The sequence below is a fragment of the Lathamus discolor genome, chromosome 4, assembly GCF_037157495.1.
Source record: "Lathamus discolor isolate bLatDis1 chromosome 4, bLatDis1.hap1, whole genome shotgun sequence".
Classification (NCBI taxonomy): Eukaryota; Metazoa; Chordata; class Aves; order Psittaciformes; family Psittacidae; genus Lathamus; species Lathamus discolor.
Window position 1 is genome coordinate 20,457,979 of NC_088887.1, and position 27,318 is coordinate 20,485,296.

Below are 27,318 nucleotides of genomic sequence, written 5' to 3' on the forward strand. Positions count from 1 at the left end.
GCTAAAACACTTCTCAAGCTTGATTTCATTATCATTTGCATCACAGACAGTAGACACCAAAATTTAATTAGCATTTTTATTCAATCACAAGTTACATGAGAACCTTCAGGAAATACACTGCAACTAAGTCTCTGCATATCTTTTTTTTTTTTTTTTTTACTTAGCTTGTATACAAGACATACTTTGTCAAAACAGCACAATCAGACTGAACAGTTAGGACAGAACTGCATGTGAAGCAAAAGAGTTTAAGAGCAAAGACCATACAGAGAACATATTACTGGATTACAGCTCAGCATGGATAATTCAGAAAGTGACAGGAAGAAGCTTTCTCCAACAGAACACAAGTATAGAGCATCATAAGTATACATTTTGCATTAATACCCATAATTATTAAAAAATAGAAAAACATCAAGTTCAAATATTACTTGGCTAGCCACCATACCTATAAGGTAAAACCATAAATGGACTAAATCTGCTTAGAAGGTGAAAAACACCAAGTCTCTAAAATTAACCAGAGCCCAATTTAGCAGACTACTTAAGCATGTGCTTAAGTCCTACCAAAACTAGTGGGGCTTACACATGCTGAAGTATTACGATTAATATGTAGATATTTCAGCATGCATCAACAGTTAAGTACAAGCTAAACACCTTCACTGAATCAAGATCATACTCTCTGAAGTATAACAAAGTTATACACAGATTACAGAAGTCATGATCTTTCTCCCTCAGTCTATTGTCCCATCAAAAGAAAAACCTCCTGGGCACAAGAAAAACTGATGCAGTCCTCTGAACTTTTTGTGTTTCATTAAGAACTCCAAAGGCATACACAGATCAGTGCTACGGACACTCTAACGGTACTTTTGATTTTCAGCCTTTCAAAACAACAGAATTCTGTTTGCACCAGTATAGTATCAAAACTCTACATGCAATTTGCAAGTTCAAGATAAAGGAACTTGTTTCTTTAGTTCATTCCCGAAATGATCAGTGGATTGTTAGAACTATATACAGCTGTACAAATAATGACAGTGACTATGTACAATCCTGCATGAGCTATTGGAAGAAAGCTACAAAGTTACATAAATAAATGTTCAAATTAAAAAATATTTAATTTCTTTTGCACTTAATGTTTTAAGTGAGGAAAAAAGAAAAGTCTGCAAAGTTGACATGTCTCAGACTGTTTAAATAAAATTAGACTTGCCATAGCTAGGAAATCCAGGTATCCAGGCAAATACTCCACATATTTGGAAATGAAACATTCCCATTTGCTCAGAGGAATTTGATTGTTAGGTTTTGGTTTGTTTGTTGGGTTTGCATTGTGGGTTTTTTTCTTTAATTCTTATATAACCCACTATATAATAGTGAACAAAATACTTTTGTTTCATAGAAACAACTAACATTTGCCCACACCAGACAAATGGTCTATTTACAGATATATTAGGACTGCCTGACTGACAGTGAGTGTGAGTTGCTGAACTCCAAGGAACATGGAGCTTAAAATGGGGACGCCCTCTGCTGAATCGCCTTCCCTTTTAGGATACGTCTTATCTGGAGACAAGAAAGACAAACACATTAGCATTCATCATCCTAACATGAGTCAATCTGAAAAACTTCCCCAACCCTAGACCCAGTTCTGCATTCCTCATTTATCTGAGCCCAGGTTTGAGTACAGTTACTCCAGAATTGATCCAATTTTACAGCATTTGAATCAATAAAAAGCAAAAGAATTATTCAGTTTCTTCAGTTATTAGCTACTTAGGTCAAGAGTCACCATTTTCATCATGTATTTGTATAGCTCCTAGGAAAGAGGAATTTTCTTCACCTGTCACTCGGGCCTAAAAACTGTCATTACTAATTATGACAACAGCAACAATAGTACAATCTCGGGCCATACTGAAATGAACAAGAGAAAGTGTATTACACTCCAATATGTTGCAAGGTTACAAAGAAAAATCCCATCTTGACGGGAAAAAGCTTTTTAGATGGAAAAAACACAGTGAAATCTATAATTTCAGGTCTTTGTGCAGTTTCCCTGATCCTAACTTTGAAGCCAAAGAACCATGAGTAAAATGTTGTTTGCTATGCATTTTCCACAAAAGCTGCCACTCAAAAACCAAAAGAAACTTTTGGAGAGGAATAAGGCTTTTGTGTAGATGGGGACAGACAGGAGCAAAGGAGAAGGCTGATTTTTTTATTACCTGCTCTCCTACAAGGCCATCAGGAACCAGATGAACTGGCTGCTCATTCTCCAAGTTTCTGGCACTTGGATCAGCTCCCTTTCGCATGAGCAGACGCACAGCATCCAACTGACTCACCCGATACTGCAGGCTGGCAGCCACGTGGAGTGCTGTGTTGCCATTATAAGCCTGAAGAAGACAAAGTAGGTCCATGAAGTAAAGGCAGGGCATTAGTCTCAGGACACTCACAGTGCCACACACATGCACATCCCAGATTATATCTGCATTCCAAAAAAATCGCTGTACCTTTGCATTAACAAAAGACAGGCAGTTGGGCAGCTCCAAAAAGAGACGAATGAGCTCCAGGTTTGCTTCTTCTGCTGCCAAATGTAAAGCTGAACGACCACTTTTGCAATCCTATCAAAAAAGAAACTGTTAGTCTTCCCTGCAAGTGGTTCACTTATCCAGGGTGAACATGCAGACAAAACAGAAAGAGTAACTGCAGTGTTGAGCAAACATGTTGGCACTAACAATTCACTGAAAGTCAATTTGAATATGTATTTTAATATGAGCACATAATGAACAATGGAGAGATCTTATTTGGCAGTGAGTTTTCATAACCAAAATATCAAATGTTATATCAAGTAATGTCTGCCCCAGCACAGACCTAAAGTGGACAGTAAGCAGTTTTTAATTAAAATTTGCAGTTCAAGAACAAGGTATCATCAGCACCCTATTACTATGGATACACCTCAGAGTGCTCCAAACATACTCACTTTTAAGACACAACCAACTGCAGCCAGCATAGCATCATTCTTAATCCAGAAATTAAGATCATCACCTCCCTTTTTCTCCAAGGTTCATCTGCATTGATAATACCTTGCTCCGAATAAAGGCAACATTCTCATTCCACTCAGGTAAATTAAGTTATAGGGAAGCTTTCAAATTATTCTATTTCCATTGTTATAACACTGAAATGTGGTACAGGAGAAAAGGGCATGTTTTTTTTTTTCCCCACTTTCTCTCTGGATCCAACACTTCAGACAAAGCCATTTTACTTACTTTAGCTTCAACAGAGGCTCCCATTTGTATCAGAGTCTTGATAGTTTCTACCAGGCTCTTGTTTCTCAACAGAAGCTCCTGGACCTCAGGGGAGTGAGGTGGCTGACTGTTCTGCAGCTCATGCAACACAGCATTATGGGCCAGAACAGCACAGTGCAATGCCGTCAAACCTTAACATTAAAAAACACCACATCATTAATTAACAAATGCACATTAGAAAGAGCTGTTATAATGGAATCTCTGCTGCTGAAGATTCTGGGTTCTGCACCTAATGACACATTGCTGGCACTCAAATATTTTAAATAATAGCCAATTATTACCTACACTCTCCATGCCAAACACAGCAATTGCATGTAGGAGGAAAGAGGTCCTGACAGGCACAGATTAACCACTTTTTTATCTGACAGATATGCCAATTCTAATGTAATTTCAACTATAATTGTGAAATTCAACCTGGCAAAAGATATCCTCAATTCTATTGATTCTCAACCCATGATAACATTCATATCAGCAGCTATTAAACATTATAGCATCCTGTAACTCTGTAAATTATAAACTCTTAACTACTCACCTTCATAGTTTGTTGCCTCAAGGTCCACATACTGATTGCTTCCCATGGCTCCCTTTTGGATTGCCTACAAAAGTGGGAACAGGTACGCATTTAGGTCTTACCCAAACCATATATTCCTTCCTCAAGCTTGTATACAGCCTTACTGCAACAAAGTTACAATAAATAATGGCACTGAGATTTTTTTTTTTTCATAGACTAGAGGATTCCACCAAATTACTCTAAAACATTAGTGAGAGCTTGATTGTGAAATTCAGTCTCACTTCAAGTCATTACCATAGAACCCTGAGACATACTCACAAGGCTACACAGAGAAAGATAAAGGGAGGAGTGGCATTTCCAGAGTTTCCCAAGACAACTAATACAATATAGAAGCATTAACAGTCAGCGCAGAGCTATGCCTGCTTGGTCTTACCTGAAGGACCTGGGCATGCCCCTTCTCAGCACAAACATGTAACGGTGTTCTACCCCAGCAGTCTGTGGTGTTGACTTGAGCCCCCAGACTAACCAAGTCCTGCACAATCAGATGCTGATTGGCAGCCACAGCAACCTGGAAAGCACTCTGCAAACATCAAGAAGGAAACTCAAACTATTAGTCATCTGATCTCTAACAGGAAAGAGCAACTAAAACAAATAAAAAGCCTAGCTATGTGGTTTTATTTAAGCAGTGATTATGAATACCAGGAAGCCAGGACAAATGAAGCAGACCACAGTGTTTTACCAGCTCAAGGTGATCCCAGGAAGTATTAACAGCTCAAGGTTAATGTTAGTATGCAGGCTAAATCTCGGGGTTAATATTAAATAAACATTTCACCACATCTTCCCCAAGGTCCAGACGTGCAGAAGCACTCAGGTGCACCAAGCAGGTGCACAGGCTGAGAACCTCACCTGGCCATTGTGCTCCTTAATATCCAGCATGTGCAGGGCAGCCATCTTCCTTGCAAGAACATAGGAGAGTGCTCGTCGGCCCTGGGCAACAGCAATGTGAAGGAAGCTGTGGGAAAGAGGTGAAACACAGAGTTACACCATCATGCAAACTACAGATCAAGACATTACAGAGATCCAAACATATGGGAGGGGTGTTTTGCAGCCTTCCTCTGCATCACTAAGACAGGAACACAGATACCTTGTTCCCAGGGCAATTTAAAGCATCTAAATTAGAATCTTTTCCTCCCCATTTACTACACTAAAGTCTAATGATAAGAACCTGAATTTATACAATACAAACACCTTATCCACTCAGTGTGCTGCAATTCTGTGCATTGCAGCCCACCAGCAAGACTTTTCATTTGGTGAAACTACTGCACTCATGACACAAACACTGCTAATGAACTGCTTCCATTACAACCTCATGGTCCACCAAACCCCAGACACATCCCCCAGCCTGTCACACCAGAAATGCAGAGGTAAAGAGCACTCACGTGTCTCCATCAGAGTCTTTTGCAAGGAACTGTTCTTGAGAGATGCTGGCCAGTTTGTTTTCCTCCTGCTCTACCTGCCACTGAAAAAATGACTTTCCCAGCTGAGTCGTGCTTCTGGTGATGCTTTGGTCAGGTACAGAGACATTCAGAGTAGCCAAAGAGACACTGCACTCTAGACTATCACAGATGCTACTGGAAAGCAAGCTGAAGTTTGGAGGATGGGGGCTGACATCAGGCTGCAGGTGGGCACTGCTCAGCGGCTGGAGGGGAGCAAACATACCCTCTGAACCCTCAGAGTCGTTCAAGAGGGAGGAGAAGCTCTGTGATGGGCAGTACTGCAGTTCATGGCTTTCAAAGGTATTCTGCTGGTAGCCAGGAGACTGGTCATTGACAGCAAAGGGCCTGTACTCCAGGGAGGCATCTGAAGGATAGGTCTGTGACAAATCTTGGTTCTGGGATGGAAGAAACTGGTAATGCTGTGGTGGATCAAGCATATGTTGCGACGTGTGATCTTGGAATGCATGGTACTTCTGGGATGGGGAGAAAGCCTGTGTTCCTGGGCTCTCCTGGTACTGTTCACCAGGTGAGCTGTGACTAGACACAGTGGGCAACCAGCTGACCTGCACCGTGTTCAGAGAAACGGGGCTTGACTCATTCTTGATGTTTATAATGTTCTGAAGAAGACTGGAATTGCTGTCATGCTTTGGGTTGTTGTTTTTATGAGTCTCCTCCATGTTATCCATAGAAGTTGGTGTCTGGGGTGGCGTCTGCCAAGAATAAAAAAGAAAAAGAAAAATCCAAACAAGACCCAAAAAGTTGGGAGGTGATTTGGCTCTGGAAGCCACTAATCACACGACGCTTACCAGGAGGTGTGGGTGAACATTAGCTTGGCGCTTAAACGACAGTCCATCAGAAAGCAGCTCTGGAGCCTTTCTTTTGCCACTGTGACCTAGTATGCTCTTCAGCTCTGCTGAGAAGAAAATAGATTTAGAACCCGTTTGGAGGTTACTCTCCCAGTCAAACTTTAAAAAGGTATAAATGCATGAGGGTATTTTTTTACCTGTGTATTGGTCGTAGTTCACCATTCCTCCTTGTGCCTTTTGGGAGAAATCCAGATTATTCCATTATTATGATGTTATTTCAGGGAAAAGAAAACAAAGCCAAGCAGAAAGCAGCAACAATTTGTTTCTATAATCACAGATTATACCTTAGAATAATTCTACTACATGGTTGCTTAACCCTAATTTAATTGCTTTTAATTAAGGTTAAAAAATTGAAACATGGAACTTAAATGAAAACCATTTTTCTTATTTTGAGCTATTCATTACAATACCACAAAACTCAAGAAAATTTAGAGAAAAGCACTCCTTAGGAGAACAGAGAATTTTCTGTTTAACATAAGTAAGCCTATTCTATACTTCTTCAATGCCATGAACTTTTCCATGCAAAAATTTTCCTGTGACAAACACTCAGAAAAAAAACCCTTTAATCTCCCCAGAATTTCCTGTATTGTTATTTTTTTTTGTCTTTTCAGAGTGGAGGGGTCTGCCTTTATACCGCATGTTCCTCACAGAGGAACGCAACAGCATGACAAACAATTCTATTCTGAGAAGATTCCCCAACTTGTACAATGAATGAGCTCATCCAAGTTAGCACGGAGTTTCTGTGGTTTCATAACACAAACACATCTTTATCCAAACTCCCTTCAGAAAATAAAGCTCAGTACAAACATTTTCAAGTGCCTCCTTCACCCACGATAAACCTCCTTGCTAATTTCTTCCCAGCTGCGTTCTTCCATTACGAATTGAAAAGGAAAAACACTGACTCCATCCACACTAGATAAAGCAACAAGCTCCTTTCTGGCACTATCGCATGCCTTTTTTTTTTTTTTTTTTTGTTGGTTTGGTTTTTGGTGGGCTGTTTCTGTTTCTTTCGTTTGCCAGATTCATCAAGCACTTCAAGCAATTATGTTAGTGCTGAAAAATGCTGGTTACCTTGCCTTCCTCTGTGGCGGAGCCCGAGGACATCTGTTTGCTGCTCCTGAAGTGCAACAGGAGCTCCTTCACGGAGTTCTTCACACGAACCCCCTGGAAAGGTCCCCTGTGCTGCTTTCCGCCCCCCATGTGCTGTTCAGCTGTCGGAAAATAAATGCAAAATCCGAGTTCAAGACACCGATCACCACGTTTTAACAATTAAGTAAAAAACAAAGAAAAGCGAGAACGCTCGTGGAAAACCCCCTAAACTTCCGGTTTCAACAGAGAGAAGCTGAGGCGATGCTCCTGCTTCCCCCTCCACCGCCTCAAGCAGGGACCAGACGGCCGCAAGAACCGGGCGCTGCATAGGCAGCGCCAGCGGAACGGTCCTGCCAGACGCAAGGCTCCCGCTTGTTTACCGCTTCCGGGGCTTTTAAATCAAGAGGGGTCCGCGACCGGCTTCGCTGCCGGTGTAAACGGGACGGGGCAGAAGCGGCGGCTTCGCTCCCTCCGCCGCCCCACCAGGGCTGGGACCGCCAAGGGGGCACGCAGTACCTTGCAGCGCGGGGCGGGCACTGCCCCGGGCGTCCCTTCGGCCGCCGCCGCGGCTGCTCACCGAGAGGTCCGAGTCAGAGGCCGGCGACCCCGGGCCGGAGTGCGCCGGCGAGCAGCTGCCCTCGCTGGAGTGGGGCGACGCCCCGTAGAAGTAGGCGAGATTGATAGGGCTGCTGAGGGCACTGCCCTCGCCGCCATCGGGCGCCGCGTCCCGGCTGCTCTCCACAATCATGGCGGTGCCGCGGGGCGGCGGACAGCGTAGAAGGGCGGCGGGCGGCGGAGAAGCCACACGCACAGCCAGGGCTGGGCAGTCAGGCAGCCGGCGAATGAGAGCAACGGGTACTGGCGGCAGCACTTATAGTGGCTCCGCCCTCCCCCCCAGGGGCGTGGGACGTGGCCGTGCCCGGGGCGGGGCGACACGACATGGGGAGACTTGAACGAGATCGCCCCGCCCGGCCGGACTCCATCGCTCGGTGTTCACCCGGCCCGGCTGGCGTGGTGGGGATCATCGTCTCTGTTCAGCCTGGAGACGAGAGGGCTCATGGAGACCTTAGAGCAGTCTCCCAGGACATAAGGGGACCCTGCAGGAAAGCTGGAGACGGGCGTGTAGCGACAGGACAAGGGGGAATAGCTTTAAGCTAAAAGGGGATAAATTTCTATTACATATTAGGAAGAAATTCTTTACTATGAAAGTGGTAAGGCACTGGAACAGGTTACCCAGAGAAGCTGTGGCTGCCCCATCACTGGCAGTGTTCAAAGCTGGGTTGGATGGGGCTTTGAGCAACCTGGTCTAGTGGAAGGTGCGCCTGCCCATGGCAGGGGATTGGAACTAGATGATCTTTGTGTCTCTTCCAACCCAACCCATCCTATGTTTCTGGGATGGGGATGAATAGAGCTGGGTGCCACCTTGCACCCTGACCTCTCCTGTGGAGGCCTCCTGCAGCCTTTGTAGCCCTCACTTGTGAAGCATGCAACCCCAAATTTCCACTGTGTGCAGCTGCAGAGATGGAAACCACAAGCAGCACTACAAGCAGCACCCTCAGTCTCCCACCACTACTGATGCAGGCTTGTATCCCCTCTGGCATGTACCCCTTGCCCCAAGCACAAAGGTGGCATGGGATCACCCACCCCGCTCCTACCAAGCCTCTGCTCTGGGGACACGAGCTTGGGAGCATGGGGATTTTTTTGGTCGTGTGCAGCATCCAGAGAGAAGGGGAATGTGAGCAGTTACTCACAACAGAGATGAGTCATATCTTTCCCTCTGGTATCGAAGGCTGTGATAAGCAGGAGACAGACACAGAAGTAATTTTGTTTTCAGGTTGCACCATACTGTGATGGCAAAGCCTCATGGTAGAAGCCAGCAGGGAGAAGTGGGCAAGCAATACAATACCTAAACAAAAACTGGGCGAAACCATGTGCCTGTGATTACTGTTAACAACACAGCTGAGTTATTACCCATATTCACAGGGGAGACTTCTCAGATTTCTACTTCTCAAACCAATATTTCTGCTTTCTTTTTTTCCACTGAGGTCACCATCTTCTAAAATACGAGCGTGCTTTTTTGTCCATGAGGCTGCGATCAAGATGTTTTTAGCTCTGTGGCCACCCAAAAAAATATGTAGTGAAACAACACTGTATTTCTAAAGTGTATTATGCAAATTGGAGATCTATAATTTAGATTATTATACATGTTTTAGTTTTATTAAAAAACATGGGACAGGTGCAACATGAAATTATATTAATCAGCCCATGAGGAGGCAGGAGTGAATTACTTTATTCAAATGTTTCCTCTGCTGTTAGTTGAAGGAAGGGTTTCACTGGGAATTAGCTCAGCATTTTTCTACTCCAAAGGCTGTTGTTTTACACCATTGTGTAAAACTGACTCATGCAGTCACAGTACAATTTGCAAATGTGACCTATAAAATGAAACCAGATGCCAAGTAGTGCCAGAAATAGCACAGCCTAATAAAGGGGAAAACTCACTTGCTCCCTAATCAGCAGCTATCTCCCAAGCACACCTTCTCCCTCGTTTCACAAACCTCTTTATGCAAGTGAGGATTTGTGAAATCAAGCTGTGTATTTTAAACACATAAGGAGGTGGGTCACTGCTGTTCTTCAAGCCTGAGATCTCAGTTATGAGACCTTAAACTTAGGTACACACTTTTCAGTATTTCCTCATTTAAAAGCACTTGCTGCTCAGAGGTCCTTCAGCCCCTGAACACTCTTTGCAGGCTCAGTGGCTGAGGGGTGGACCCACAACCCAGCTTTCCGAAAGCAATTCCAATGGATCAGCCTTTGCATCCTCACCCCTGCCAGGCAGCCATTTTAATCTAGACAGGGGGGTCTCCAACTACTGCAGCAAATGGATCTTGTCTTTAGAAAATGATAGTGTGAATCTGGGAAGTCTGTCATCCAGAAAATCAGATTTGGCACCACAGTTGCCTACAATTCCCTTAAAAATGTAGAGATTAAAAGCGTATTTCAAACCAAAAGTGGATTTCTTGTCATAGTCTTACTGTATCAGGGAAGGTCCCTAAACCACACGCAGGCAGGGACGGATGGCACCTTTATCTTTGCAATTCAGTAACAATTTTGGAATGGTTTTAATTGAAGATTAGTCCTCATGCATGAATAAAAACTGTTCTATAACACTATTTAATGAGATTTTTGTCTCAACAAGAGTGTGGGATTGCTTTTTCTCTTCTATTCCAAAGTTCCTACTTTCCTGAACCGTGAATTGGTGACTTGCTCTCCTCTTACCAGCAAAATCTGCTTCAGGCAACACTCTGATACCTCATCTCATACTCGTTTCATCAGTGACATCTTATTTATCAGGTCTTCTGGCATAAATCTACTCCCAGTCAAAGAAGATTAAGACAAGTCTAATTCCACTGAGCTCTGTAACAAAAGGCTCTTTCAAAAAAACACACACCCATCAGTTACACAAGGTGAGCTGGCTCCCAGCAGCCTTGTGCTCTCAAAGTGCTTCCATGCAAGTTACTGGTAAATTATTGCTACATCTACAAATTGTAGTTATTAATGGTGCAGACCTTGAGTATTTGTTGTTTTGGCCTAAACACTACGTAACATCTGTGGTGACCAAACCCCTGTGAGATGTCTTCACCCTAAGAAAGCTCCTCCAGGGCAGGGTGGTGGCCAAAAGCTTGTCACCTCTTCTTCTGACTGGAAACCCAGCATAGCCCCTACGGACAGCAATAAACTGCGGAAAAGCGGGGGGTCAGCTGGGAAGGCATTACAAGGCTGTGGTGCCCAGGTGGTTTCTGCCTGCTCTGGCTGAATTCAGTGCAACCCATCGCCTTCCAGAGCTGGTGAATGCCTCAGCTCACCCAGAGCTACCCTCACGGGTTTCTATTGCACCAGCTCCATTTTACTGGGATATATCAATAATGCCAACTAACGGCCAGTATTAGCAACATTTGTCCTGAAACCTCTCTGTGTGTATGCAAACAGTGAGATATGCTTGTACTGGTATCTCACACAGCTGCAAAAATCAGACACAAAATGCATTTGTTTCTGAAAACCTTGCTTTTTCCCTTACTTCAGAACACAACATGGACAGGTATTGTGGAATTAAAGCTAATCAGTCTTGGCTTAGGTTATACCAATATACTTGATTGATACTTTTTGAGAGCGAGACTTGTGCACACCTGTCCTGGGTTCAGCAGTAGCAGTCATTTTTCTCCTTCTTAGTAGCTGGTGCAGTGCTGTGGTTTTCACTTTTGGCCTGGGAACAGTGCTGATAACACCGATTTTTTTAGTTGCTGGTCAGAATGTTTAGTCTGACCAAGGACTTTCTGAGTCTCATGCTCTGCCAGGGAGGAGAGGAAGCCGGGAGGAAGCAGAAACAGAACACCTGACCCAAAATAGCCAAAGAGGTATTCCATACCACAGCACGTCATGGCCAGGATGTAGAACTGCGGGTGTTTACCTGGAAGTGATAGTTCACTGCTGGGGTCGAGCTGGGTATCGGTCGGTGGGTGGTGAGTGGTTGTATTCCCTTCCCTTGTTATTTCCCTTATCATTATCATTATTGGTGGTAGCAGTAGTGGTTTGTGTTAAAGGTATAACAGTTACTGGACTGTTCTTATCTCAACCCATGGGAGTCACACTCTTTCAATTCTTCTCCCCATCCCTCCAGGAGTGGGGGGATGAAGGGGAGGGAGTGAGTGGCTGCGTGGTTCTGGGTTGCCAGCTGGGCTTAAACCATGACAGTTCTTTGTGGTGCCCAATGTGGGGCACGAGGGGTTGAGATAATGACACATCTGACTGGTGTGTATCTAATCGTATTTGTGATAAGCATTCATTGTTTTGTATTAATAGTCACTCATCACAATGCTGACTTATTGGCTCTCAAAGTTGTTGCTCTTGATCTCAGAATTTCAGCATGTTGTACCTTACTTACAGCCGGTATTTGCTGTGTTAGTGTTTATCAGCTGGGGGTCTTGAGCTAATGTTCTAGTTTCATTGTACTTTATGGTAATGACTTGTAATTCAATAGACTCATTGACCATGAAACTGATCTGGCTTACATTCCAAGTGTGGTCACCACCCCTACACTTTGGGAGGTATATAATAGAGGTGTATAGCAATTACACATCTTTTTTCCCCTCCTCAGGTGGTCAGCCTATGAGGGAGGCATCTGTCGTGGTTTAAACCCAACCACAAAGCTCGTTCACTCACTTCCCCCCCCCCCCCCCCGCCCTTTTTTTTCCTCCCTCTTTCTTTCCTCACCCCCCCCACCCCCCCCCCACCCCCCCGACCCTCCCCACTCCCGGAGGGAAGGGGAGAAGAATTGAGAGAATGTAACTCCCATGGGTTGAGATAAGAACAGCCCAGTAACTAAGGTATAACACAAATCACTACTGCTGCCACCAATGATAATAATGATAAGAGAAAGTAACAAGAGAATAGGATACCACCGCCGAACGAGTTCAGCCCCCCCAAAGAGAGAGATTGTGCCCTTCCAGGTAAATCCCAGTTACCTCCCTGGGCATGACGTACTGTGGTATGGAATACCTCTTTGGCTAGCTTGGGTCAGGTGTCCTATCTCTGCTTCCTCTCGGCCTCCCCTCATCCCCGGCAGAGTGTGAGATTCACAAAGTCCTTAGCCAGAATAAACATTACTTAGCAACAATTAAAAACAATCGGTGTTATCAGCTCTCTTCCCAGGCTGGAAGTCAAAACACAGAGCTTGCACCAGCTACTAAGAAGGAGAAAAACGACTATTGGTAAACCCAGGACACATTCCCACACCCCCCCCACAACAAGTACAGCAGCTACTCAAACTCTGACTGCGGCAGACAGCACAGCTACTCCAGCTTCAAGCACAGCAGCTACACCAGCCCCAGTGACAACTACAGCAGCTGCTCAAACTCTGACTACAACAGATAACACAGCTACTCCAACTCCAAGCACAGCAACTACAGCAACCCCAGCGACAAGTACAGCAGCTACTCAAACTCCGACTGCAGCAGACAGTGCAGCTACTTCAGCTCCAAGCACAGCAGCTACACCAGCCGCAGTGACAAGTACAGCAGCATCATTGGAGGGTTTTGAAGGTTTTGAATGGCCTTTGGGTACCCTTGAGACCTGCCTGCTGATTGTGATGGGGATCACCATGTTGGCATACATACAGAGTGTGTTTTCTCCATGACCATTTTCTCTGATCTTGAAAGTTAAGCGGAGTCATGTTTGGGTCTTGTCTAGGGTTAGACGATGATATAGGAGGACCAAGAGATTTTCCCCAAGGCTGGACAGTCATGAGTGGCAGGGTGTGGGAATCGCCGGGAGACGAGCTCATCAGATGATGACCGACTAGTCTCATTTATTGCTGAGCAGATGGATCCTTATATACCTTGCTTGCATGTTTATAGTTTGGTTACAGAGAGATCATTGGCTTATAGCTTTTACATGTTACAAGATCATTGGTTTGTAGCTTCTACATGTTACAAGATCATTGGTTTGTAGCTTCTACATGTTACAAGATCATTGGTTTGTATCTTCTACATTTTTGCAGCTACACCGTGCACCCCCCCACCATCCTCCTTTTCATGCACTTATCACTTAGTGTCCTTGGCTGTGATTGGTCATAGTATGTTGCTGTTTGCCAGTGTCCTTCATTTCCTCATTATCTGGCGTGAGAGGTTTGCACCATGTTCTACACAGATGTCTTGTTTCAGCTCGTTGATGGGAATGTGACCTTTGACCTTTTTCGACAAGCTAATCCTCCACAATTCCCCCTTTTTCTTTATAAAGGAATAAGGACTGAGTCAGGAGTCGTTGTAAACAAGCAGAACAACATTGCAAAGCATAACAAAGTAACAAACCCCCTATAATTATGAGACCTATAACGGCGAAGCAGCTTGTAAAGCAAGCATATATGCAGCTCTATGAAGTGAAACTTCTAAAATCAGCTAAGTATTTCTGAAGCGCTATAAGCGGGTTACATAAAAGATAATTTGACAGACTATACAAAAGGTCTTTGTTTCAGCTAACTCTGGTGAAGATGCCTTATAGACTGACAACCACCACAATATAATTCTACTGTAGGGTCACACTGATGACAAAAACTACAGAGTTATCGAAGCACTTGTTGTATCACCAATCTCAGTTGTACCACTATATGCCTGTGGCCATGGACCGGATCTAGGAGGGCAACCGTGCTCAACGAAAGCTCTGTGTTGATTAAGGAGTTAAGTTCTTCTATTAGTGGCTGTAGCGCTCGGCGCAAGCAACGCTCCTCCTGGGTCTGCGAGTCAGGGTCCATACACTAGCTCGGAGACGCCGTCACTGGAGCTTTTGCAGCAGCCGGTCTTAGTCACTTGGATGGTACCCACAAGGGTCCTGCAGAAGCACAAACACAGGCGTAACCACGGCCCAGATATATTACTTCTGCCGGTCCCTGCCACAGATCTGTATTAGGATCTCGATAGTACGCCTTAAAAGAAGGCTTTATCTTCTGTTTGTACAAAGTGCTTAATAACCGCTGGAGTTTGTTCATCACCAAAGATGCATAAATAATTTAACGTAATTTCACCCATATAATCAGCATCGATGACACCTGGAACAATGAATAGTCCTTTCAACGCAGATGATGATCTCCCCAGTAGCAAGATTAGTCTCATAGATTCTTTTAACAATTCTGGACTTAGCTGGACTTGAGCCTCCTTAGTGGAGAACTGTCCAGTTCCCATCAGGTGTTGTAATTGCACCCCAATCAGGGGATCTCCCTGGCCTCGCTGAACTGCAACTGCCTCTTGACAGGTTTTCTGCCAATACATGTTCCATAACAACAGCTGTGAAGGGGTGAGGATTAATTTCACAATACTTTTAATATAACAGCAAATCCGTTCCCCAAATATATGACAACATCTGCCTAGTGGGTTCAAACTGAATGCCTGTAGAAATAACAGTTTGCCTTAACTGAGATAGCAATTTCCAATTTAAGGGAGACATTTCAGCATTTACTGCCTGACCTTGAGCGTTAATCTGGTACTTAACAGGAAAGGCGAGAATCTTTTCCTGCAACAATCAAAATCATTGTTTGACAGAGCCTCTCTCTGAATAGATTTCCGATCTATCACCTGGATTCGCATTTGTCTACCTGTGCTCTGCAACTTTACCTTCTTTTCTTCTCTCCCCCCCGCCTCTTTTTTTTTTTTTCTTTTCTTTTCTTTTTTTTTTTTTTTTTTTTTTTTTTTTTCAAAAGTTGTTCACTCTGCTTTGCACAGCTACAAACAGCAGCCTGCTCGGCAGCAGCTACAGCTGCCTGCCTGCTTCAGCAGCAGCCATAAATACCTGTCAGCAACCACACTTTTGCATTAACCCTTTCTTGCCTGAAATGTTAAACCACTACCTGTTAAAAACTTTTACATGAACATGATAACAAAAAAAAAAAATACATAGAACACCATCTGCTCTCATCACACACACACACATACGTATGCATATGGGATCCCACAAGCACATTTCACACAACTACAATGTTTGAAACACAAAATCCAGACAATCATTACTCGCACTATAAAGTCCCACGTACAGAACGTGGCACAAGGACTCTGTGAAGACTATTAGGAAACCAGCTCCAACAAGCATCATCCCAGTGTGAGGTGGCAGGCTCAGCCCTAGCGAGCGTCCCCGCAGAGGCTCTGCCTCCCTCATATCGCATGAGGCTTGGGCTTTTATACTGATCAAAATGCACACTCATTCTGACGCAGGTGGCCAGTCTATGTCAGAAGAAGTGGCCAGCAATATCTATAAAGGTTTCCAAGCATCAATAGAATCATAGACATATTTGCTAACTTCTAGTACATGAGTATCACAGACAGACTGTATCGAATGAGTTGTATGTGGGACCCCAAGTCCACGGTCCACCACAGTCCACCACAGTCCTCTCGATACCCCTGATAAGGGCATACGAGAGACCTTTCCACCGCAGGTCTTGATCCAGCACATACATCACAGGGAAAGCACACAATACATCTGCATCCCCCACCCATCTCACTTCTCCCTTTACAGCTGTCCATTTATCATGAGGATCTGGGCTATATAAATTAGGCTTCTTTTCCGGCTCCATGTCCAAAGGATCATCCAGGTCAGCATCAGAATTAACAGGCGTCAGAACTTCAGGAGCAGCAACAGCAGCCTGATGAGCACGCACAGGCTCTTTCTTGGGGTCAATAGGGTCCGGGTCAAAAAGAGTGTCTTCATCTCTGTCTTCAGACTTTGCAGCCGCGGTGGCAACTGGCAGAGGCTCAAGGGTGGCCAGGGGTGGGGGGGGGACACTGGGTTCCACGATCTCACTTTTTGACTTTAACATCTCTAAAATAGTTCTCCAAATGACCAACAAATGTTTCACAGTGTCACTGCCCTCCGTGGCTGCGTTCTTCGGAGCTTTCCCGATCCCTGCTGTCTTCCCAGCCTTTTGTTTTAACAGGGTATTATATATAGCTTGCCAAATCTTATCTCCAAATTTTCGCCATTCTGCTAATTCATGGACAGTGTGAGGGTTAACAAAACATCCCTTAGACTGTCCATAAGCTAACAGTCCCTGCAGCTCTTTCTGCAGGTAGATCCCTTTAACCTGCCGCTTTTGTAAGAAGGCAGTAAATAAATCATACGCCGCTTGCCTTTCCATACCTTAGCGCGCTTGTTGCAGCCCCTTCAGGTTTCGGCGGCGCGTATTGGCCGGGCTCGTCTATACGGTCACCCAGGGTCCGGCGCTTAAAATCTTGAGATCTTGGCGCTTTGACCGTCCTGTGGCTGCGATCAGGACCCAAGCACAACTTACGTCGTCCCATCGTGGTGTTCGAGGGATCACGTCGGGGTCACCATTTGTGGGAATCACCGGGAGACGAGCTCATCAGATGATGACCGACTAGTCTCATTTATTGCTAAGCAGATGGATCCTTATATACCTTGCTTGCATGTTTATAGTTTGGTTACAGAGAGATCATTGGCTTATAGCTTTTACATGTTACAAGATCATTGGTTTGTAGCTTCTACATGTTACAAGATCATTGGTTTGTATCTTCTACATTTTTGCAGCTACACAGTGCACCCCCCCACCATCCTCCTTCTCATGCACTTATCACTTAGTGTCCTTGACTGTGATTGGTCATAGTATGTTGCTGTTTGCCGGTGTCCTTCATTTCCTCATTATCTGGCATGAGAGGTTTGCACCATGTTCTACACAGATGTCTTGTTTCAGCTCGTTGATGGGAACGTGACCTTTGACCTTTTTCGACAAGCTAATCCTCCACAGCAGGGTATGTGGGAGAGTATGGGCAAGTACCTAGTCCACTGGGCCCCTCCAGTGCTTTGGAAGCATCAGAGATGGAAGGCAGCTGTATGGAGTCCCCAGTGACAAGTAGCAGAAACTGCTGAAGTGGAGGGTGAATTATTTTGAGCCTGGTGGGCCCATGACACCTTAGGCCATCATGGCGGAGATGCAACATACAGATGGACTCATGATCGAGGGGTGGACTTAGCATTGGACATTATTGCCCAGGTTATTCATGAGCATGAACACTGCACACAGCCTCTCCTGCTCTGAAAGACTGTTACAAGAGATGGAGCCCAACATCATGGACTGAATGGACTCAGCAGCTTTATAGGAATTGTTCCATGCACTAAGGAATGATCTCTCTCTCTCTCTGTGGATGTATATATATGTATATATATAAGAGTGATGATATATTGAAAATGTGGGATCTGAGCATGACGTGAAATAAGGGGTGGATACTGTCCTGGGTTCAGCAGTAGCAGGCATTTTTTCTCCTTCTTAGTAGCTGGTGCAGTGCTGTGGTTTTGACTTTTGTTCTGGGAACAGCACTGATAACACCGATGGTTTTAGTTACTGGTCAGAATGTTTAGTCTGACCAAGGAGTCTTATGCTCTGCCAGGGAGGAGGAGAAGCCGGGAGGAAGCGGAGACAGGACACCTGACCCAAACTAGCCAAAGAGGTATTCCGTACCACAGCATGTCATGCCCAGGATATAAACTGCAGGCATTTACCTGGAAGGGCTAGTTCACTGCCAGGGTCGGGGTCACAGTTGGTGGGTGGTGAGTTGTGGGAAATCGCCGGGAGACGAGCTCATCAGATGATGACCAACAAGTCTCATTTATTGCTAAGCAGATGGATACTTATATACCTTGCTTGCATGTTTATAGTTTGGTTACAGAGAGATCATTGGCTTACAGCTTTTACATGTTACAAGATCATTGGTTTGTAGCTTCTACATTTTTGCAGCTACACCGTGCACCCCCCCACCATCCTCCTCATGCACTTATCACTTAGTGGCCTTGGCTGTGATTGGTCATAGTATGTTGCTGTTTGCCGGTGTCCTTCATTTCCTCATTATCTGGTGTGAGAGGTTTGCACCATCTTCTACACAGATGTCTTGTTTCAGCTCGTTGATGGGAGCATGACCTTTTGACCTTTTTTCGACAAGCCAATCCTCCACAGTGAGTGGTTGTATTCCCTTCCCTTGTTATTTCCCTTATCATTATCATTATTGGTGGTAGCAGTAGTGGTTTGTGTTATACCTTAGTTACTGGACTGTTCTTATCTCAACCCATGGGAGTTACATTCTTTCAATTCTTCTCCCCATCCCTCAGGGAGCGGGGTGGGGGGAAGGGGGGGAGTGAGATAGAGACTGCATGGTTCTGATTTATGGTTGGGCTTAAACCATGATAACACCCATGAGCTACTTTGAAGGGATCTGAAAATCCAGTTAAGAACAACAAAAATTCCTGTTGTCTCAAAGCTTGCACTTGCTGGGTAGTCATTGCAAAAGTCAGAGAGGTTGAAAGCCAAAACCGTAAACTTCAACCACCAACTAAACATCAAGGCTAACCAAGGTCATGTGTCTCCCTTTTGCTGTGGGAGCCCACACAAAGAAAAGCTGCATTGTACATGCTGGGCTGGGCTTCCCCTCTGCATTCATCTCAAGTAACTGTGCTCTCATTACACAGAAACAGCTGAGCCACGGCACCAAGCCAAAGCAAAATCAAGAAGCCTGCTCAGCATTTTGGGGTTTCTCATCACAATTCCATCTTGTCAACACCCTTTTTAATTGTAACCATGAGATTTTCTCTCGTACCTAGGCCCTCAATACTGAGAACAGCATGTCAATAATGATAGCACAAATTAAAACTGAGGGAGAAGTTTTGCTGCCTGCTTTCAGGAATCTCTGGTCTACCCTTTCTGACATGAACTTTGCAGTGATGCTGCAGGACAGGAGACTTCTGGGCCATCCCATGGAGTGGCAGCAAGGCAGCTGAAAGGAAACCTCCGGCAGATCTGCCTGCAATCAGCCCTGAAAAGCCCACACAAGGGAGCAGGGCAAGGACCAAGCACACAGTCTGAAGACGTCCCTACCTCTATATGGTCAGATGATGTGGCCCCATAGGTCATCGTCACGTCCTGGTCCCAGGACTGGTAACAGTGCTGTTACGTGAGCTCAGTTCTGAGCTCTGAGTTCTGAGAGAAACTAGCTCTTTTTGGTGAAGCCTGAGCAAGAGTCTGCCAGTAGTATCCCTCTATATTAGCTTACTCTCCAAAAAGCATTCTAGCTCTTCTTTCTTCTCAGAAAATCCCCTTGAAGCGGTAGCTCCTTCATACATACAACAGTTGAAAAAAAAACCCAAGGAAAAAAAAAACCCAACGAACAGAAGATGCATCCTGGGGAGGCCACATGGAGTTCAGAAGAAACCAAGGCTGAGTAAGGGATATTGCTCTGTATGGATGTGGCTGGTCAGCTGTAAGGAAAGGGCTAGCCTTTACAACATCAGTGTGCCTGCACTGCTCAGTTCCTAGGGCACGTACTAGGGTGAATGTTATAGGGGATGTAGGCTTCAAATAAATACATAAATAAATCAAGCCAAGAAAGTAGAGCTTTGCCTTCTCTCTATACCAGCATGTAATCACTCTGCCAGGCACACAGTCCTTCCTAACTGCAAGTGAGGAACATGCCAGCTGTTGGAGCAGCCTATGGTTCAGTGAGCATGGGAATAGAATAAACATCTCTCTTTGTCCATCTCCTAAGCAGCATCATAGGATGAGGATCAGCCCCTAGGTAAAGAGGCAGAGCACAAACTACTATTTACACAAATTCAGTTTTGCAATGCATTTCTGGAGAAGTATAACCTTTGTGGTATTTCTCAAACTGGAAATAAAACTGGTAGCTTACAACCCAGTTGCTTAACACAAGCATTTGCTGTGTGGATGTTAAATGTTCCTTATTCTCCAATAGATGTAATTAATGCCTGGTGCAGTGTCAGTAGAGGTGTGCAAACACCACCGCCACACCTCTGTACCCTAGCAGCATTTCCATTTCCACACAGTACACAAACCCCAAGCCATGTGGCATAACATGTGGTTTGCTTTCAGAATAGCATCCAGAAAAACAGAGATAAAAGCTTAGTAACTATTCCACTCCTAGAAACTGTTCAGGATCAATACCTCTGTTTGCTTTAACAGTTTAGCAGAGCACATGCCAGCAGGTTGGAAATAGGCCATGACACAGTTTCGCTCTAAAAGCCAGTACAGAGGATTTAGTATTTCTTCCTTCTTTGCTATACTTGTATTGCTTCATTTTTTACTAGGCATTGGTCTCCAAAACTGACATTCTGGGATTAGCCAGAACTTCAAAAAGGGCATATATAATTCTTCATATAAAAGGAAAACTCAGACTATTTTTTTAACATGTTTTCTTCTGGGGCTTGCTCCTTTGATCCAGAGAATGTCCTCAGTTTTTCTCTTTTTTTCTCTCAGGCTGTTTGAATTTTTATTTTTTTTCCTAAAGTTGGGTTGCTCCTAAGTAGATCTTTTCTCACTGCATATAGAAAGCAGCTGAAATCAGTACAGAGGAAAAGAAAGCCCAAACCCAGCAAGGGTTACAAAGGTGGTTAAGTGGATCTCATTTCTGTACAAGTAAAGAGTTTCCCCATAGTTGCACCTTGTGTTTGTGGACATTCCTCTCAGTGTACTCACTGCCCTGGTTAGTCATGTTTTCTTATAAGCTCACATACCTCATTAGTTCATTAGTGCCTTGCAGTAGGAACTAATGGCTGAGAAATACATGCACCACTGATGTCACAGCATGCAAATAGGGAGCAGAAGGCTGTTTCCCCATAGCAAAGGGCAGTGTCATGTATCACCTGTAAAGGATACTGTATGTACATAGATGAGGTAAAAAGTGCGCATCCCTGCCTCAAAATATTTTGCTTGTTCCAATCTTCCCGTATAGAAAGTGAGTTAGTGCATCTTCTCAGTGCTGTTAGGGAGTCCCAGTGTAGGTCTGAAGGGGAAAGCATTAGTTTTCCTCGTGACTCACACTGAAGACCTTTTTCCTCTTAACTCAGGCAACCAACCTGGGCCAAAACCTGTAATTCTGCATCCACATTAATTCTATTTTCTGCTGTCAGATGCAGGAGCCTGTACTATAAGCACAGAGGATGAGTTAGGCTCTGGTGCACTTCAGTTTCAGTCTTCCTACCTTTCACAGGCAAGGATCACCTGTAAAACAAAACCCCTTTCTAGCAGGGACAGCAGAGCTGTCCCAGTGCAGCATTGCCACTCAACTCCTCAGTACAGGAACAGGAGGAAAAACTGCTTTATCTCAGTGAGATTTTTACTCAGAAAAATACAATTTCTCCAACTACAATCTACCTGGGACCCTGCGCTCCTAGTCTCTCAATTTATGTGTAGTAACAGGCAACCTGTCTAAGGTTACATCCAGGCTTCCCAAACATGTGTTTTTCCACTCAAAAATGTTATCCAGCCAGACTTGGAAAATTTACCCAATTCTTGGACATAGCAAACCAGTCACATACACTGGACAGCAAATCCAACTGGGCTGACCAGTCCAGAAATCCCAAGCCACAATATCAGCACACATGCAGATCACCTGTGCTGTGGTTGCATGGCGGGATCAACACCTGCAGGAAGCCCCAGCACTGATTTGCACAATCTTACACAGCCTGTGAACATACCACCAGCTCAAGGGTGCAGATCAGCAGACAGGAGAGCCCAGGCAGAAACAAAACAACCACAGTAAAAGATGCTTGAACCATGTTAACATTGCAAAGATCATTGAAGGGAATGCCCTTGTCTTATACCTTGATCTTATTTCACTGTGTTTTCCAGTTTATGGAGTTTAAATGCCTTCAGTTCAGACTTGCATTCACTACAGAAATTCCAGCTTTCAAAACACAACTGACTGACCTGGGCAAAGTCCTGAAAGTCAGCTTTAGTCCTCCATTAGTCAGACAAAAATTCAATAAACAGGAAATTTTCTCATTTAAAAAAGCACCTAAACCAAGGCAGTGAAATTTTATAACGGCAGGGAAAAGGTTAGATTGCTTCAAAGCAGAAGTACAAAACCTTTCCTGTGCTTGGGATGAATTGCATGTACTGGGGCAGGATTTATCTTCAGTTAAAAGTGTGTCAGGACAACTGGGACAACATTGCTCCATCTATGGATCAGAATTTTCTATCACATAAGTCTCAACCAGACATGTCCTATGTCTGCATAAAGAATATTAATATCATGAGAAGGGTACTGTGTTCTTTCTTGCTTCTAAGCAAGAAACTAAACTTCTAACAGCCAGTTGCTACACATTTAGAAAGAAATCCACAACAAATGACAAATCTACTGTAATATGTAAAGTGTGCATGAGTTAGCATAAAACATCAAGAAAGTTGGAAATAAATTCTTTGATTTTGTGGGGCATGGTGCAGAGCTCTGTTCCCAGGCATTGGCACCTTCCTCCAGCTGGGAAAAGACACCAGCTGAAGCCAGACACATCCTGTCTGACAGGACACTGCTCTTCACAGAAGCTAGCCCATGGATGTTCAAGTTTTCTTTTAATTTCCTGCCAATTTTTTGAGAAGAAAGCAAGAGTAAAGACAGTTTTGCACGTTCCATCTCAGGAGCTTGTGACTAGGAACGTGAAAAATCACACGTGGATTTCTCAGCAGCACCAGCAGGACTGAATTCTGCTGCCCTCTGAAAGCCCCAGGACTAGAAGCAAAGCCAGAGCATACCATCCTGACTGCAGTATGAGGCAGAGCCAAGGGGAGAGATGCTGCTGTGCTCGCTGCCTTGCTGTTCCGGGCAGCCCAGGGGTGAGGAGGCTTCCCAGCACTCCGGAGAGCTGCTGGAAGCCCATTTCCAGCAGCTAGTTGATGATGATGATGATATCCCAACCACTACTTCTGAGGCAGAAGCAGGGCTCTGATGTAGGCAGAGCAGGCTGCAGGGCTGAGGCTGCTCATCTTCCCCAGGCAGCCCAGGGCTCAGCTGGTGTCCCGAATCCAGAGGCAGATAGTGCCTCCACACACACACTCCGCCTATCCACTGCTATTAAGCACAATGGGAAACATGTGGCTTGATGTAAAGAAAGTCGATAAACTTCTAATTATCAAAAAATAAATCATTTGCCTTCCAAGATGATACTGGAGTTCCACTTGTAGCAGATACATGGCCTTCTTCCCTATGTCCCTAGGTGACATTCGTCCCTGACCTTGGTCACCCAGTCTGGCTGAGGGAGAACCCAGGGTATCACCCTTTCTCTGCGCATGTGTGCCTCCAGGCAAACCACAATGTCCCAGCTGAAAATACCTGGCTTCCATCTAAAGTACTTGCAAACCACTTGTCCGCAGCCACACTCAAGTCTCTGATGACATCATGGTACAAAAATGCCCCCAAATTTTGGGGGTCTAAAACCCAGACAACATTGCATCCTCTGCAAGAAGCTTAGTGCTGAGCTGCCTTCATGCCTGCCAGATATGGGCACAGGTCATGAACCAAGGTGCTGCATAATCGACCTCATGTGGTAAACCAGAGAAACCCTCACCAAGCAATGAAAAGAAGTTTATGGTTTGGGTTAATAAAGCCCTTAGCATAACAAATTTTAAAGTCAAGTTTAAGTTAATTAAACTTACTTCTCTTAATTCCCACAGATATTTTACTAAATTACAAGAAAGTAGGCATAGATCCCTATTTTTATGCATGTTTCCCTGTGTTGTCTCACACTGCACCATGACAATTCATTCCTATCCTGTTGAAGCCGGCAGGCTCATATGAGGATGACATTCTGCTATTCCAGAACTACTGATGAGCTGCCAGAAAAGAAACTGTAATCAAGTTTATACCAAACACCTGCTTCCACTAAAAGTGTTTCTTCCATTCAGTGCTCCCAGAGCTGAGCTTAGCTTAGCTTCCCATCCATGCATCCATCCATGCATCCATCCTTCTTAACATCCTCCCCTAAAAAACCAATTGTTTCAGAGAAATTGCCCAGAATAGCTAAGCTATTTAGGGGTATTTTGCCCCTGAATCCACTGTGGCCTTTCAAATATCCCACCATTCATTGTGGATTCTTCACACTTGGTTATCATCCATTAGCTTCCCAAAATCCTGCCTTTCTTCTGTACCCAACCCTATACACAGACAATTATAGCACAAGCCACTTGCAAGGCTATTAGAAGCAAAAACCCCAAAGTAATAATGAGAAATCAATATTGTTCCAATCAATTACAGGTTTTAAGCAATGAATCAAATGAAATTATAATAGTGTACCTGCATGTCGAAGGAGTGGAGTTAGAATTAGCTCTATGGCAAATGAGCCAGTTCTTTGCACCCTACGGGCATCTGATCCTTATGGCCACATCTGTGTGAATGATTGATAAGTTCCTCTGAGGTTTTAAGGTATGAAACAGAGAGGCAGCAGCAAGGAAACTCCCCCCAACACACACACGTGTCCTGCTTACTCTGGCTTTCTGGTCACAGAGAAAAAAAATGTATAAAAAAATGTATAAAAAGAAAGGCCCATAACACCCCCCACCCCCCACCCCCCCCCCCGCAGGTTTATCATAAGTCCCGGCTGAGTAAGCAAGGAGTCTTTTATTGCAGTGATCACACACCACTTCTCTTTCAGCGCTAGTTAGGGCAGCAGGATGTTATGCCATTTGACAGGAAGTGGCAAGGTGGAGGAGGAAGGCTATATGAGTGTAGCTCCCTGGACTTTTTCAGCGCGGTGGAATTTCCCAGGTGGGGTGAGCCCTGGCAGGGACATTCCCCCTCCAGAGAAGGTGTCAGGAAACCCCAGGCTGGTGTAATGCTGCCAAAAAAGGGTCTAGAAATCACTGATACGAGATTCACAACAAGAACAATGAAAAGGGCTGTACAATAAAGGGGTGAAGAAAAATCTGGAGTGTACAGTGTGGCAGGGTTTCGTTCCTGACAGGGTCAGGTTCTCCTCCTTGCCCACCTCCTGCCAGCAGTGCTGCCTGTATGGCTGCAAACAGCCAAGCTGCAGGCCTTGTAGCCTTTTTCTGTCTTGGTGCTGCAGGGTAACCTGGACAAGCAAGTGCCTGTGTAGCAGTCGCATAGGAAGCAAGAGAGGTGCAGTGTCCACAGATAAAGAACAGCTTCAGCCTTTGGGAGGTGGAGCAGGGTAAACACATCTCCTTGGTGACTGCCTGGATTTCAGCAGGACTTTGCCCTCAGAAAGGTTGGGATGAGCTTCACATGGGCTAGCATAAGTATGAAAGCTCCATACATCCAGAAGTCTCATTAAAAAATGGGGGGGGGGGGGGGTACTCCCCTTTGTCACAGATGTATCAGGTGTAAAACAGGAACCTTCTCCAGGAGATATGATAACCTTCAGCACTGAAGGAGTTTCCAGGATTTTCCTAAAAAATTAGCAGATCCATCTGAATCATACTCCTGCTTCTTTCAGCAGTGGTACAGACCAGGATTCACCATGCTTATAAAACACAGCAAGCAAGGACAGACACCCAAATCTTCTCAGAGCAAACAGCCCCCGGCTTCAGTGCTTTTTGGCACCCCTTCTAAAGCAGAGTTAACACACTGGCACCAACAAGGTAAAAGCACTGAACCACTTAATCCCCCTGCCTCCTGCACTGGAACGTAAATGTTAAAACCAAACAAACAACACCCCTCCCCACCCCCCCTCTCAGATTCTACCCTTACCCTGCCTCAGTAAGCTGCAGGAGGGACATAGGAGAGATCATCTCTTTCCGAAAGGTGGTAATTTTGAAACCTTCCCCCTGCAGGCAGGAAATGCCGCATAGACTCCATCTTCCTGTTCACCGATCTATTACGTCACTGGAACATGTTCAATTGATAATCTTGATGGGTTCAATGCTTTTCTTTGAAATAAGGGCTGTTTGTTCTAGCCAGGGCTGGTATTCAGTCACTCACTGAAAGCCCACAGCCATCAGTCTTGTCCAATGTATGGCAGGGCATGCTCTCTCTTGCAGCAACTGTGGAGCAAAACATGCTGCCATCAGCGACCCATGAGGCCTCTGGGTGCCTTCACAAGGTACCAAGATGTCTCTTTGAGAAGATGACAGGTTACAGCGCCAGAGGGGCATGGATGGCCCAACACATACAGGCAGTAGGAGCAACACCTGGAGCACCACTCAGTTCATCCAGCTGCTCCATCACTTTCTTCCCAGGAGCCACTGCCTCTTGAATCAGGGCAGCTTTGGTGTTCTGGCTCCTAAAGCTATGGGGAGCACTTGACATTTGCTGTCAATGGTCAGCACCCTCCTGGGAACTACTGATCTGTGCAAAAAAGCAATCCCTGCTGCAAAGCAAAGGAAAATCCAAATATGACAAGAAACAAAGAGGAAACCAGAAAGGCAGAGTAACAACACCACGGCCAAATAGCCGATGTGTGAAAGGGCAGGGTGAAGAGTCATGACTCCAGTCAGAAACAAAATATTCTGGTAGCAATATTTGCTGCGCAGAAGAATAGGGACAACAGAAGACCAGGAAGAAATTTGTTGCGGCAGAGAACCTACATTTAAAACAGCAGATATGAAATTGTTTGGAATGAAAGATACATATATTGGACACATTTTACATTCTATAAAATAATTTTAAAATCTGCTTGCTACTGGAGCTCTTGAATGTTTTTTATTGCATTTATGACTATCTTTTTTTCTTAAACTATTTTTCTACTTTTTCTAATGAAAACAAAGGCAAGAATGAGATGTAGGAGAAGTT

The 27,318-nt window shown here is 44.7% G+C and overlaps 1 protein-coding gene and 1 long non-coding RNA gene across 6 annotated transcripts in view; both read right to left on the reverse strand.

Annotated features, from left to right (window-relative positions):
* NFKBIZ (NFKB inhibitor zeta) overlaps positions 1–8,093 on the reverse strand; it is a 78,693-nt gene extending 70,600 nt beyond the window's left edge. For 2 of the 5 annotated variants that reach the window (XM_065676478.1, XM_065676477.1), the window contains exons 1-11: positions 7,754–8,093; positions 7,220–7,359; positions 6,286–6,322; positions 6,089–6,195; positions 5,226–5,992; positions 4,693–4,798; positions 4,220–4,366; positions 3,808–3,871; positions 3,237–3,406; positions 2,481–2,591; positions 2,196–2,363 (exon numbers count right to left, since the gene is read on the reverse strand). In XM_065676478.1, coding sequence (XP_065532550.1) covers positions 2,196–2,363; positions 2,481–2,591; positions 3,237–3,406; positions 3,808–3,871; positions 4,220–4,366; positions 4,693–4,798; positions 5,226–5,992; positions 6,089–6,195; positions 6,286–6,322; positions 7,220–7,359; positions 7,754–7,985 — 2,049 coding nt within the window. In that variant the 5' untranslated portion in view covers positions 7,986–8,093. Of the gene's footprint in view, positions 1–62; positions 2,364–2,480; positions 2,592–3,236; positions 3,407–3,807; positions 3,872–4,219; positions 4,367–4,692; positions 4,799–5,225; positions 5,993–6,088; positions 6,196–6,285; positions 6,323–7,219; positions 7,360–7,753 lie in introns of those variants that run through there. The other 3 variants (XM_065676482.1, XM_065676481.1, XM_065676480.1) reach the window with 3 other exon arrangements.
* A 5,480-nt stretch (positions 8,094–13,573) lies between these two features.
* On the reverse strand, positions 13,574–26,319 carry LOC136012580 (uncharacterized). Its single transcript, XR_010611833.1, has 3 exons — positions 26,278–26,319; positions 24,862–24,952; positions 13,574–14,617 (listed from the first exon to the last, which is right to left on the reverse strand). It is a non-coding gene; the product is annotated as an uncharacterized LOC136012580 (long non-coding RNA).
* Positions 26,320–27,318: the final 999 nt, after the last annotated feature.